The 13,276-nt window shown below is 51.5% G+C and overlaps 6 protein-coding genes across 6 annotated transcripts in view; 3 read left to right on the top strand and 3 right to left on the bottom strand.

The window, feature by feature from the left end:
* The first annotated feature begins 721 nt into the window (after positions 1–721).
* LOC125954469 (mitochondrial ribonuclease P protein 1 homolog) lies at positions 722–2,201 on the top strand. The gene is made up of 3 exons (XM_049684840.1): positions 722–1,138; positions 1,204–1,422; positions 1,511–2,201. Exons 1-3 carry the CDS (start codon positions 807–809, stop codon positions 2,199–2,201), a joined length of 1,242 nt encoding a protein of 413 aa, XP_049540797.1. The 5' UTR covers positions 722–806.
* An 87-nt stretch (positions 2,202–2,288) lies between these two features.
* Positions 2,289–6,400, bottom strand: LOC125954411 (ATP-dependent RNA helicase DHX8). Its single transcript, XM_049684687.1, has 3 exons — positions 6,254–6,400; positions 2,581–6,190; positions 2,289–2,511 (listed from the first exon to the last, which is right to left on the bottom strand). The coding sequence occupies exons 1-3, from the start codon at positions 6,345–6,347 to the stop codon at positions 2,289–2,291; spliced, it is 3,927 nt and encodes a 1,308-aa protein (XP_049540644.1). The 5' UTR covers positions 6,348–6,400.
* Positions 6,401–6,611: 211 nt separating this feature from the next.
* Positions 6,612–7,345, top strand: LOC125954528 (ragulator complex protein LAMTOR2 homolog). Its single transcript, XM_049684919.1, has 2 exons — positions 6,612–6,833; positions 6,898–7,345. Exons 1-2 carry the CDS (start codon positions 6,766–6,768, stop codon positions 7,205–7,207), a joined length of 378 nt encoding a protein of 125 aa, XP_049540876.1. The 5' UTR covers positions 6,612–6,765; the 3' UTR covers positions 7,208–7,345.
* Positions 7,276–8,670, bottom strand: LOC125954460 (dynein axonemal assembly factor 3 homolog). The gene has a single exon (XM_049684822.1). It carries the CDS (start codon positions 8,668–8,670, stop codon positions 7,276–7,278), a length of 1,395 nt encoding a protein of 464 aa, XP_049540779.1.
* Positions 8,671–8,812: 142 nt separating this feature from the next.
* LOC125954443 (phosphoacetylglucosamine mutase) lies at positions 8,813–11,239 on the bottom strand. The gene is made up of 2 exons (XM_049684797.1): positions 10,900–11,239; positions 8,813–10,689 (listed from the first exon to the last, which is right to left on the bottom strand). Exons 1-2 carry the CDS (start codon positions 11,001–11,003, stop codon positions 9,138–9,140), a joined length of 1,656 nt encoding a protein of 551 aa, XP_049540754.1. The 5' UTR covers positions 11,004–11,239; the 3' UTR covers positions 8,813–9,137.
* Positions 11,240–11,395: 156 nt separating this feature from the next.
* LOC125954451 (pre-mRNA-processing factor 19) overlaps positions 11,396–13,276 on the top strand; it is a 2,035-nt gene continuing 154 nt past the window's right edge. Inside the window, exons 1-4 of the mRNA XM_049684809.1 lie at positions 11,396–11,526; positions 11,655–11,804; positions 11,866–13,066; positions 13,139–13,276. The exon at positions 13,139–13,276 is cut by the window's right edge and continues 154 nt beyond it. Coding sequence (XP_049540766.1) covers positions 11,508–11,526; positions 11,655–11,804; positions 11,866–13,066; positions 13,139–13,276 — 1,508 coding nt within the window. The 5' untranslated portion in view covers positions 11,396–11,507. The remainder of the gene's footprint in view (positions 11,527–11,654; positions 11,805–11,865; positions 13,067–13,138) is intronic.

Below are 13,276 nucleotides of genomic sequence, written 5' to 3'. Positions count from 1 at the left end.
ACTGTGCGTCCATTTCTTCGGTCGAGTGTTGCCAGAGTGATTCGTGTGATCAACACCATCATTCTTCGGCAGCAAGTTGTATTCATTTTTGTCGAAGACATGGCGATAAATTCTAAAAAAATCAACCGATCACGTTCCGGATTATCCCGCATAAAACGGCCGGTTAGAATTTGAAAAATGGAAGCAAAAAACGGGCTACAACCCTGGTAGTTTGCCCCGGATTCAGGAGTCGAAAGTTCTGCGGCCCGAAACTCCGATGAAGTCCTCTCGCTCGCACAAGCCTGAGTTCTTCAAAGAGTGAGTGAGATAGAAAGTCTGTTTTGGTTTTGAGGTTGGAAACCCCATTCGTGTGGGGAATCGTGGGAATTTTTAACAATTTTTAACTTTTTCAGATAAAAATGAAGGTGCTCTTATCAAATTAGAATCAGTTGCAATTCCCGGCTTTGTTGTCGTTGCAAAAATAGGCCTTCCCGACCTTGCAATCCGCGCAAAACGTGGAAAACTACAACGCAAAAAGTTCCACAAAAGCCGGGGCTGAAACCACGAAAAGGATTCTACATTTCTGCGGGAACTTATTCTTCAACTCACAATCAACCCAAGAGAGCACAGAAACCCCGGCGATCCGGGAGTGTCGAAAGAAACCAAGTTTAAAGGCAAGTTTAAAGGTTCATCAATCTGCAAGAATCTTTTGCATTAACGATCGAATTCTCCTTCCAGTTTTCGTCACGGCAAGATCTCCTGCAATTAGGATTTCGTACAGCCCAGACAGCTACCAAAGCAATCGGACAGATTGCACCTAATCGAAAATGTTGCGCAACCTGGCCTTCACGGCGGCAAGGATGCTAGCATCCTATCCGAATTCTCTCGCCACCGCAGCATCTCGCACCACCAGCCAACCGGCGGCAGTTGGTGTGATGTGGAAAAGTTATGCAAATGCCCCGCATCCCACTCCGGTAGAAATTCGAAACGACGAGGACACACCCCAAGGGCAGCAACCAAGCGTACCGATGGATTTGGAAAAAAGAAGAAAAGTTCTCGAACTAGAACTGGAGGTGATGCGACAGGAGGGCCGTAAGGTACCCTCACTGTCCATCATCAAGCCGGATCAATGGGATCATTTGTTATCACTCTCCTCACGGTACACTGTGACCGTCCAATCGACCGTATCGACTCTTATTACATGACAACACTTACACTTTTTAGAAACCAACGACGCCACTACTATCTGTATCTGTGGAACATAGAGATGGTCCGGTTGAGCCAGAAGGCTAAAAAGGAACGGAAACAGCAGGAAATCGCGAAGCGACGCGAGGAACTGGAGAAGGCGACGGCCGAGAATGATCACATCGTGTACGGGCTGTTTCACAATACGATGTTCCTGCGGATATACGACTCCAAAGTTGATCATTTCCACAACAACCGGTTAGTTGGTGGCCACGTCTCGTGTAACGTGAGCCAACCTGGATGGCATTCGCATCTGACTTGTGCTACGCTTCCATTTCATCCACAGGCTCGTTCAAGCGATGCAGTACGGTATCAATCTCGTGATCGATTGCTCGTACGATGATTACATGAACGATAAGGAGATGCGCAACACGGCCAAGCAGCTGATGCTGTGTTTCGCCCTGAACCGCGCCCACCCGGAACCGTTCAATGTGCATCACTGTAATGCGAACTTTAACAAAACCACGATGCGCGCCCTGGAGAAACATTTGGTGCAGATCCATCAACCGGACTTTCCGTTCAACGTTACCGAGCAAAGCTACACGGATCTATTCCCCAAGGAGCGTTTGGTGTACCTGACGCCGCACTGTAAAAACGATCTCGAAGAGTTCAATCCGGACGATATCTACATCATCGGTGCCATGGTGGACAAATCCTCCCAGGAAGCGGTATCGTTAGGAAAGGCTAAGAAGCAGGGTCTCCGGATGGCACGCCTTCCGCTGGATCGGTACTTTCAGTTCAAGAGCGGTAAATCGCTTACCCTCGATCAGATGCTCCTGATCATGCTCGAGCTGAAGACCAGCAATGACTTTGAACGAGCGCTCAAGCACGTCCCCCGGCGGAAAGTGATAGATGCCGATGAACTGCGGACACAGGAGCTAGCCCAACAGAAACAACGGCTCGAGGCGAGCAAATTCAAATTCAATCTGAAACGTCCGGGAAATGAGCAATGGAATAACAAGAGAAAACCACGATAAATCACCGGGTGTAGCGCGCTGGTAGCGGTTCTATTCCTCTTTCAGTCCGTTATCTGATTAATTAGCTTACAATCAAGCGCGGTTCGTTTAGTTGCGCCGTCTTCGCGTTCGGCTGATACGCCATGCGTGCGGTTCCTCGTATTTGTTGTACAGTGGTTCCAGCCGTTGGTTCTTCTTGAACTTGCTCAGCTTGGTCGGGTCGGAGAAGCGGAAGAAGGCGGGCGCAAACTCGACCAACCACTTCGGATCGATCGTCGTCACCTCGCGCATGTACTCCTTCGTTGTCTGGACGAGTTCATGATACACGACCCTGAAATAGATAGTGTTGTTAAAAATTGAATCGATTTTGCATTCCCAGCATTCCGTGCCACCCACTTACCATTCCGGTTGCCGATTAAATAGTGCGCTCGATGGATGAATGTAAACGACCTGTGAGTCAACCAGCGTCCGGTAGCCCTCCTGTGGATCCTTTTTCGCTGCATTACGGAAGAAACCGGAACAGACGGCCTTCTGCACGCGAACCGTGTTCTTTCCGGCCGAGACGACGTCGAGCTTGTGGCGATCCATGATACCGAGCAGCTGCTTCCGGACATCCTGCGCACGCTTGAGCGTACGGATCTGCACAAAGTTCTCGTAGCACCAGGCGTTCGAGAATTTGTTGTTCTTCCAGCTATTGTACACGGCCAGCAGCGTAAGATGGTCACCCTCGATCTGGTTGAACTTGGCTTTCTTCTGATCGGCCAGTGCTTGCTTATCCTTCGGGCGGTAGAACACGTTCTGCACGGAAAGCATCGAGACGATCGTTAGCACCTCATCAGAGCACGACAGTGCGACGGACATGATGAGCAGCTTGGAAAGGTTCGGTTCGAGGGGAAACTCGGCCATACGTCGCCCGAGTCTGGTCAGTAGCCCCTCATTATCCAGTGCCGACAGTGAGTGTAGCTGTTCGAGTGCCATCACCAGCGATTCGACCGGTGGTGCGTCCATGAAATCGAAGTGCAGCAAATCGTTGATGCCCATCGTCTTTAGCTGGAGCACGGTGGTGGCCAGATTCGTACGCTGTATTTCCGGTACCGGTGTTGGCAGCATCTCATCACGGTACGCACGTTCCGTGTACAACCGGTACGCCTTGCCGGGTCCCGTTCGTCCTGCACGGCCGGCACGTTGCTTAGCGGCCGCTTGGGAGATGGGCGTAACGACCAGTGAGTCCATGCCCGTCTTTGAGTTGTACACCTTCTGCTTAACAAATCCGGGATCGACAACGTAGTAGATGCCGTCGATCGTGAGTGACGTTTCGGCGATGTTGGTGGCAATCACGACCTTTCGGCTGCCCGGTGGTGCGGGATCAAAGATGCGTGTCTGCATCTCCGAGGGTAGGGCGGAATAGACGGGCAGGATGATCAGTTCCGGTACGTCGGGACCGAGCGATTTCATGCGCTCGTACAATATCTCGCAAGCCGTATCGATCTCCTCTTGACCGGTGAGGAAGAGCAGTACATCACCCGGTGGCTCACGCAGATGAATCTGCATCACGGTAATGAGCGATGCATCCAGGTAGTCCGTTTCCGGTTCCTTCGTGTATAGGATCTCCACTGGGAACGTTCGACCCGGGATCGTAAAGATTGGTGCTTCGAAGAAGTATTGCGAGAACTTGACCGCATCCAGGGTAGCCGATGTGACGATCAGTTTCAGTTCTGGTCTCTTCTGAACGGCTTGCTTTAGTAGTCCGAACATCACGTCCGTGTGGATCGTACGCTCGTGGGCCTCGTCCAGCATGATTACGGAGTAGGACTTGAGGTCGAAATCAACCAAACACTCACGCAGCAACATACCGTCCGTCATGTACTTGATGACCGTTTCCTGGCTCGTACAATCCTCGAAACGAATCGTGTAGCCCACCTCCTGTCCCAACCGGCAACCGTACTCTTCTGCTACACGCTTCGCAACCGACATGGCCGCCACACGTCTCGGCTGGGTGCAACCGATCTTACCGCGCGCTATGAATCCACTCTCGGCCAGGTATTGCGTGATTTGAGTCGTTTTGCCTGATCCCGTCTCACCGATCACGATCAGTATCTGGTTGTCGGTGACGGCCTTGATCAGGTCATCGCGCAGCTTGTAGATTGGCAGTGATTGACGTTGCTCCACGAGGCTCATGTCCGTTTTGCGACCGAACGAACTTTTCTTTCCCCCAATGATGGCCTTTTTCCACTCGGGTACGTCCTGCGTTGACATACCGACACCGCGCGTATTGGACGCCATCGTTCCCTCGGCATCCTCGTCCGGTAGCGGATCGATCCAGTTTTTGTTCATCGTCGTCGGTACGGCATCCATCTCCTGTTCGCGCTGGAGCATCTTCTGCTCGCGCCGTTCCTTCGCCAGTGCCGTCTGCATCATGGCCGCCTGTGCTAGCGAACCGTCCGGATTCTTGACGATTCGCACCGGGGAGAGATCGTGCAGTGCACGACCGTGGCCCTGCAGGAACGGTGGTTCGTCTTCCACAATTTCAATCTCAATGTCCGCTTCACTGTCCTCGTCCTTCGGTAGCAGCCCCGTTTCCTCGTCGAAATCGGGCATCTCGGAACGATCGATCACACCGGACGAGATCATTTGCTTGATTTCCCACCGTTCGGGGCTGCTGATGCGGGTTACCTTTTTGCGTGAATTGTCCTCCGTCTGTTCTACCATCCCAGCGCCACCTTCCTGTAGATTCAGCATCGACGGTACGGATAGAGGACGATCGGGGTTACGGCTCTGTAGATCGTTCGACTCCTGCAGATGCGCGTGTGAAAGTGGATTCAAATCACGACCCGTCGACTGCTCTACCTCTTTCATACTGAGTGAGATTTTGTTACCGGCCAGGGACATCACTTTCACCTTCACATCGTCTCCTCGATTGACGACGTCGGTAACCAAATTGACGCGTCCTTCCGTGGATAGTTGAGAGATGTGCACTAGACCCTCTTTCTTACGCCGAAAACCGACAAGCTGGACGAAGCATCCGAACGCTACGATGTTAACGACGCGCGCATCATAGATTTTGCCCACTTCCGGTTCCTCGGGCATCGGTGGTGTCCGTTGGCGACGTTCGATTGCCGCCGGTGGTGGTGCCATCTCACCCGATCTACTACGATTGCGATGACGGGTTCGCTCTCTGGAACGGCTCCTCGTACGGCTTCTTCTCGAGCGACGATCACGACCACGATCGCGGTCACGCTCACGCTCTCGATCACGGTCGCGTCCTTTATCGCGGCTTCGCGAACGACTTCGGCGCTTACTTCGATCTTTCGATCGGGATCGTCGGTTCCTTCGACGATCACGAGAACGACTACGGTCCCTGCTACGCTCTCTTCGACGTTCCCGTGATCTGCTACGATCGCCTTTTCGACTCCTTTCTCTTGAACCACTGCGCCGCTCGGTACGCCTGCGGCTGTTCTTTGTCTCACCGTCATCTTCCTTTTCCTTCGACGGTGCCAGATTTTCCAGTTCGGCGAACATGTTGTCCACTTCCTGCTGTTCCCGGGATTTCTCGCTCGCCTTGGAGGGAGCCATTTGTTCCAGCTCGGCAAACATATCGTCCACGGCATCGCTTGGGCGTACTTTCGCTTCCTTTTTGTCATCCTTACGGTCGTGTGTTTCGCGTTTACTACCACGGCCGCCCTCGTACTTCTTCTCATCGCGCTCCGTGTCCATCTTCTTCGACGTCTTTTTATCCTTATCCTCTGGTTCCTTTTCTTCCTCCTCCGATGAATACCCCTTGCGGTTGTTGGGTATCGCTAATCCGGGAAATTTGTGCGCCAAAGCTCTCGACTGGTCGTCATCCTCCTCGAAGTCGGCGGCCTTGCCACCACCAGCGGAACGCATGAGCTGGATGATGCGCAGCAGGTTCGCAGTGAAGGATTCAGAAAATTCGGCCCCATTTTTTGCCAGCTCGCGCTTGAACGCTTCAATCGTCGGATTTTCCCTCGCCAAATGGATGATGAATTCCGCTGTAGGTCAGACAAAGATCTGGTTACAAAACTGATAAGAACATATTGTCCCGGGCCACTTACCTAGATCTTTATCGTTCAGTCCAAGATGGTTTTCTAGCTCCGTGCAGATCTTCGACACCAACGAAAGGTGCTCCAACTGTTCTAATTCTTCCATAATTCAGGATTTTTTAATTTTCCAGGATGCCCGGTTCAGGTGTTTTGGAAATCTTTTACGAGACGCCTTTTTGACGTTTGGCTGGGAGCGTTAACCCTTGAAGCCGCCTATGGCGTTCGCAAAATGTCTTAAAATATTTTCCGAGAAGACAAAATATCGTGCAAAATTACATGTTTTTCAGAAATACTATCAAATCCCCCAAAATATTTATTACATTAAATAATAAAATCTTAAAATACAGAATGTGGTGAAAATTGGGCATACCACTGTAGGTAAGTAAAACATAAACAACATTGATTTCGGTTCTCAAGGAGTTGAATGTGAAAATTAGTGATAACAGCTGAAAAACGCCCTAGCCACAACTAATTAGTTGTCTGGTGAAGCAGATAGCGCTCACCAGTTCGAGAACGGAGTTAAAATGCTGCAACCCAAAGTGCTGACCTCGGTGCTTAGCCAGGCGAATACCGGAGGAGTAGAAAACACGATGTAAGTGTTCCGTTCTTGGATTCAAGTTCAGCGATTTACTTTGTTCTATTTTTCCCTTGCCTAGCCTATTAACACACGAAGGTGCCCTGCTAGCGTTTTCTGGATTCGGGGATCGCGACCCAACCGTGACGACGGCGATCGCGAGCAATATCTGGTCGGTGTACGAGAAGAATGGTCGCAATGCATTCCGCGAAGACCGGCTGCAGTACGTGTTTCTGCAGTGCGACAACGGTAACGTCGTCATCACGCAGGTGGCCAATCTGCTACTCTGCCTGTACGCACGCGATACTGTAGGACTCGGAATACTCAAGCAGAAGGCACAAGCTCTGGCGAGCTATCTTGAGGGACCATTGAAAGAGATCGCCACCTCGTAGGTGTAATCGCGTAGCGTAAGATGCGCTTCACTCGTCTTCTTTATTTCATGTCTAATGTACCATAATGTTTAAATACACCCTTCCATTGCGCCTGTTGCTGATTGCTGGTGCTTGTAGCGCAGTGTGGAATGTGGTTTGTTGATCGAAAAGTTCGTTACCGGTTGCAGTGAATTCCGTTTGGCCCACGTTTTAATCGATTCCGCGTGCGTAGTGATTTCCTCCTTGCTGAACGTAGTCAATTGTCGCGTTTCGAAGCATAGCAAGCAGCCCTCATCCTTCCAAGTGTAAGCGAAACCATCCTTCAGGAAGGAGAAATAGTTGCTGGCTACAAAGGCGGCATCGAAATGGTTGGAGAAGCGGGAACCCTCCTGCAGATGCAGCACATCTTCGACGGAGAGAAAGTGCAGCTTGAAGTTGGTACATTCCAGCAACGGACTTGCGTCGTATCGTTCGGCACGTGGTTGCTCCACGCGCGTATCATGTGCATTGAGAGCCTTCCCCATGTCCAACTGATGAGCACCAAATTGATGGATGTCGCGTGGATCGAAATGATACGGCTCCCGGGCCTCTAACTCGTACACAATTTGGTGCACATTACGCTCGGTAATGTCCGTCGAGCGGAAATCGTTTACTCCGTGCTTCGAACGCATCAGCCGCTCTTCAGGGCATCGTTGGCCAAACGAGATATATGGGCCGGTTGTGTTATCTCCCACAGAGCCACGGTGTTGGTAGGTGTTGCCGTTACACACCAAGCCGACCGCAAACGTTTTATTGGGATCACTCTGCTCGTACTCAGGAAACACGAAAGCTATTCCTGTCTTGCGCCAATGTTTGTACTCCTGAGGGCAAATCTGCTTGGCACCGTTCTCACGAAGCCGCATTTGCAAATCCCAATCGAAGGCACCATCTCGATGGTCATACCGTTCGCCCAGTTGCGCTCGCAAACGATCATCCCAGTAGCGTGCGATGTTGAACACATGGGTCTGACCGTTTTGCCAGAAACGAAAGACGTTTTCCAGCTGATCACGCTCCTTGTACTTGAGTGCTTCGAGGTCAAAGATTGGTGCATATCGTTCTGCATAGTCCGGATCCGTTACGATGTTGGTCAGCACGCGAGCCTTACTGTTCAAATAGGCACTACTAAACGGGCGAATCAGGGTATTGCCGAACAGGTCCAGGAAGAGATCCGTTTTTCCTCGCACGGACAGTTGCGTTGGATTTTCAAAGGCCACCGCTACGAGCAGCATATGCCGGGCGATCAGCTCGATGCAGCCTTCGACGAGATAGAAGTGCACAGTAAGCTGGGGATGTTGGAAGAGCTTCGATGCCGTCGCCAACACGTGTCGTGGATCACCGCTGCCAAATAGCAAAATATTCAACGACACCGGTAATTGTCCATCCGGTGGTAGCAGCTTTCGATATTCTTCGACGAAATTAAGAGCCTCCGAAAATCCCCAGAACATGGTGAAGCGATGAATAGTTGAGGACGGTTGGCAATGATGGCGAACGAAATGTGAAATAACAATCGGTCGAGTTGCTATGGTAACCACCTAGTACCCGTCTGCTTGCTGCTTTCTATATCGCTTATAACAAACAGCCAGGATAGGGTTTAAAAATTGTCCGTTTATTTACTTGTGAACTTGTAAAAAAGCTTCTCAAACAGGTGGAAACAATAATTCTCACTCGGGTCTATAATACCAGTTAAAAATATTCGAATTGCTAGGTACTTGGCATTGCTGCAATTTTAATAATCTCATTCGCCTCACTTTTATGCACTAGATCTAGGTAGGTCTTTTTCGCCACCGCCTGCTATGAAATCATTGTGGTGTGGTATCGCAGCACGAAAGCAATAATTGCAGTAGCAGTAGTATAGTAGGCAGTATCGGTTCATCTCCGAGGTTCCAACAGTTATCCTTGGGTAGCGGTTTACTTAGATTATCATTTTCTCGGGTCGGCTACCGATGCCACCTGCACGCTCGAACACAAGGATCGCTACCTCGTATGCCAGCTCCACAGCATTGGCGCGAGTGTCCGCCTCGGCGTACACCCGCACAATATCCTCCGTCCCGGATGGGCGTACGAACGAGCGTCCCCGTGGGTACTTGGCAACAATGGTATCGATTGCATCCTGTAGTCCATCGGGTGTAACGACCGTTCGATCAGCATCGGTTACAGAGATAACATTCCGATCGGCCAGATACACCTTCTCCAGCACGTTCGGTAGATCGGTGTAGCTGGCGAGCCAATCCTCGACGCTCCAGCCCTTCGCGTGTAGCACCGTCTCGACCAGCAGCATATCGGAGATGGCATCGCCAACCGTTTCATTGGTGAGATCAATAAACTGCAACAATCGAGCGGCCGTTTCACGTTGCTCCTCGGTTAATTTCTCGTTGCTGCTCGCCTCCCGGATCGCCGATTTGGCCCGCTCACTGTAAATAATGGTGCCGTGTCCGTTTGCCTCGAAGTAAACGCCAATATCATACTCGAGCGCTTTATGGTGTAAATGCTTCACGCCAGTCCGGGTGCAGGCGACCGGGATTCTCATCCGGTTGACGATATAATCCGTGGAGGCTCCGTTCGCGTACGCCGTCTGCACCAATCCCATCTTTAGCTGCACCCCACACTGCTCAATCTGTTCCTTCAAATATCCGGCTAGTAGCGTCGCTATCCGGTCACCATCGAGCAATCGGAAGTTGCCCTCACTATCGGTGAAATAGTAGACGATTCGATCCGCATCCCCATCGACCGATACGCAGCGTGCATTAGCGAGCGCTTCCGCCGGCAATCCATCCGGTACGCAGTGGTTCGTTTTGACGAAATCGGCTCCACAGCGGTAATTGATTTTGCCCTCGCTGTTGCAAACCTTGATCTTCAGCACATCGGCCAACTTTTTGCAGAGCCCGAGCATTTTTAGTGCTCCCACACCGTTCGCTCCATCGTAGTAAAGGTGAGCACGATAGTTACCGCTGTCACCACTATCCGCACCCCGAAGGGCACGGAACGCACCGATCAGCTTGCCGCTGTAGCCTTCCTCCGTCGGTACACCGTACGCCTGCTGGGTGTTGGTACATGTTACGAAGTAGTGCAGCATCGGTGTGGTCACGATGCCAAACTCTTGCACCGTTCCTTTCACCGCCATCACACCGTTCATTACGGCACGCGATAGCTGGGGGCTGTGGTAGCGTGTGTCCATCCCCACGAATACGCGGGCCGCCGCATTATTGTCGATTGCCTGCTGCTCGCAAATTTTGGCCACCTGGTCTACCAGCTCGGTATCGCTCACATTTACCAGATCGGTGGCCAGCCGCTCCCAGCTTTGCTCCAGCATTTCACCGAGTGGATCGATCAGCTTCACTCCATTGTCCTGGGCTGGATTGTGCGAAGCCGTTATCATGACTCCGATCGCTTGGCTCGCCTTCGCCCGGGAACGTAATGCGGCCAGCACACCCATACGGAACATCACGTAGTCCAGATTATCAGCGCTAATCAAGGAGAAAGCAAACATACGACCCGATGGATCATTAAAACATATCCGCTAATGTGTGCGGTGAGATGAGATAAGCTATCGTGGTTTGCGGGGGTTTCCACTCTATCGAGGTCGCACCCGGAAGAGAAGGGTATGTGGTCAATCGCCACGCATTCCTTTCACTCCGGCAAATCAGATCCCGTGGTTGGGGGTGTCTGATACTCACTGCGATCGGAATCCCGCCGTGCCATACTGAATGTCCTTTTGGGTTTCCTTCTTGGGGTGGTATTCCCTGGCAAACGCGAAAACTGACCGCAGGTTAACCGACATTTTACTGCTGTTCCTGTTCGAGCACCGATAACACGTTATTACCGTCCGAATTCTTGTTTGCTTTTAATTTTCCACGAGAGCGCGAACCACGTTGAGATGGGTGGGTGGGAATATGTGGAGAGAGCGAGAGAGCCGGAGACGTGGCAGAGAGTTTATTGCTTAGAGGAAGCTAAAATCGATACCAATTTATTTTATTTCCTACGTACATCTATCGAAAAGTGGAAATTATTGCAGTACGATCGATTATAGCGGCATTAAATTTAATTTTGGAATATTCTAGGCTGATGCAAGTTCGTCCTCCCCTAAGCGAGCTCAAACTGAGCGCGCGTGTTTTTGAGCGCGGTAGCTGTCATCCCAGCGTTAAACCGTAGCTCAAAGGACTTCAAGGGTTATCATCAAGCGAAGCGCGTCCGTTCTTTCGGCAAAAGTTTTTCCACCCAAAAAGTGTTGTGCAGGGAACCGGGGGACGACGGAAAAGACAACGCTTTCACCGGTCGGATCAACATGTCGCTAGTTTGCAGCAGTAAGTACTGTTAATCCCGCCCTGGAGCGGCAGCGGCTGTACACAAACCGAGAAAACCCAGTTCCTTTTGGACAAGAGTGAGGTTATGCCGCAGATAAACATTCTCATCCGCCCTCGGTTCTTTGCAGTTTCGAACGAAGTGCCGGAACATCCGTGTATATCGCCCAAGTCGGGGGCCATCTTCGAGCGGCGCCTGATCGAGAAGTATATCGTCGAGAATGAGTGCGATCCAATCAACGGACAGCCGCTGACGGCTGATGAGTTGATCGATGTGAAAAGTAGGTCCCGCGCTGAGCGGTGAATCGATAGATAATTTACTGTGTAATTCTTTATCCGTAGCTCCACCCATCGTGAGGCCTAAACCACCGAGTGCTACCAGCATTCCGGCCACGCTGAAAACCATGCAAGACGAATGGGATTCACTGATGCTGCACGCGTTCACTCAGCGGCAGCAGTTGCAAACGGCACGCCAGGAATTATCTCACGCACTCTATCAACACGATGCCGCTTGTCGTGTTATAGCGCGTCTCAACAAGGAGGTAGCGGCCGCTCGTGAAGCGCTGGCTACGCTGAAGCCACAGACCGGTATCTCAGCTATACAGGCCGCTCCGCAGCCGGCGATCGCTGCCGAGGCGGCCGGTGTTGCCACACAACCGGTGGAGCAGGCTGGTATGAGCGCGGAAGTGATCCAGAAGTTGCAGGATAAGGCCACCGTGCTGACGCAGGAACGCAAGAAGAAGGGTCGCACGGTACCGGAGGAACTGGTAAGCCAGGAGAAGATCCGTGGATTCCTGACCCTCGCCTCTCATCCGGGACTGCACTCGGCCAGTGTGCCCGGCATTCTGGCGCTCGATATCAATCATTCCGATCAGAGCAAAATCCTTACCGGTGGTAACGACAAGAACGCGACCGTGTTCAACAAAGACACCGAGCAGATCGTGGCCATACTGAAGGGCCACACGAAAAAGGTCACGAAAGTGATTTTCCATCCGGAGGAGGATACCGTAATTACCGCATCGCCAGATGCTAGCATTCGTGTGTGGCACGTTCCTACCTCACAGACGCAACTGTTGCTTCGCTGTCACGATGAGCCCGTCACGGGATTATCACTACATCCGACCGGCGATTACGTGTTGTCTACTTCCTCCGATAAGCACTGGGCATTCTCCGACATCCGTTCCGGTCGTCTGCTGACAAAGGTGGCCGATACAGCCGATTACGGACTTACGACGGCACAGTTCCATCCCGATGGACTTATCTTTGGCACGGGCACGGAAGATTCGCAAGTGAAAATCTGGGACTTGAAGGAGCAAAGCAATGTGGCCAACTTTGCCGGCCACACCGGACCGATAACGGCGATTTCGTTCTCGGAAAACGGATACTATCTGGCCACGGCTGCCGATGATGCGTGCGTGAAGCTATGGGATTTGCGAAAGCTGAAAAACTTCAAAACCATCCAGCTCGACGATGGGTACGAGGTGAAGGATTTGTGTTTCGATCAGAGCGGAACTTATCTCTCCATTGCAGGAACCGATATACGGTAAGTGGTTCACCGTAAGCCATCGATTGAAAGGAGATGTTTAATGAAATATTTGCAACTTTTCCTTTCCAGTGTCTACCTCTGTAAGCAATGGCAGGAATTGAAAGTGTTCAATGATCATACGGCGCTCGCAACGGGCGTTCGGTTCGGAAAGCACGCCCAGTACATCGCCTCGACGAGTATGGATCGCACGCTGAAGCTGTACGGTAT

The sequence above is a fragment of the Anopheles darlingi genome, chromosome 3 (assembly GCF_943734745.1).
Source record: "Anopheles darlingi chromosome 3, idAnoDarlMG_H_01, whole genome shotgun sequence".
NCBI lineage: Eukaryota > Metazoa > Arthropoda > Insecta > Diptera > Culicidae > Anopheles > Anopheles darlingi.
This window is presented reverse-complemented; position numbering and strand designations above follow the sequence as displayed.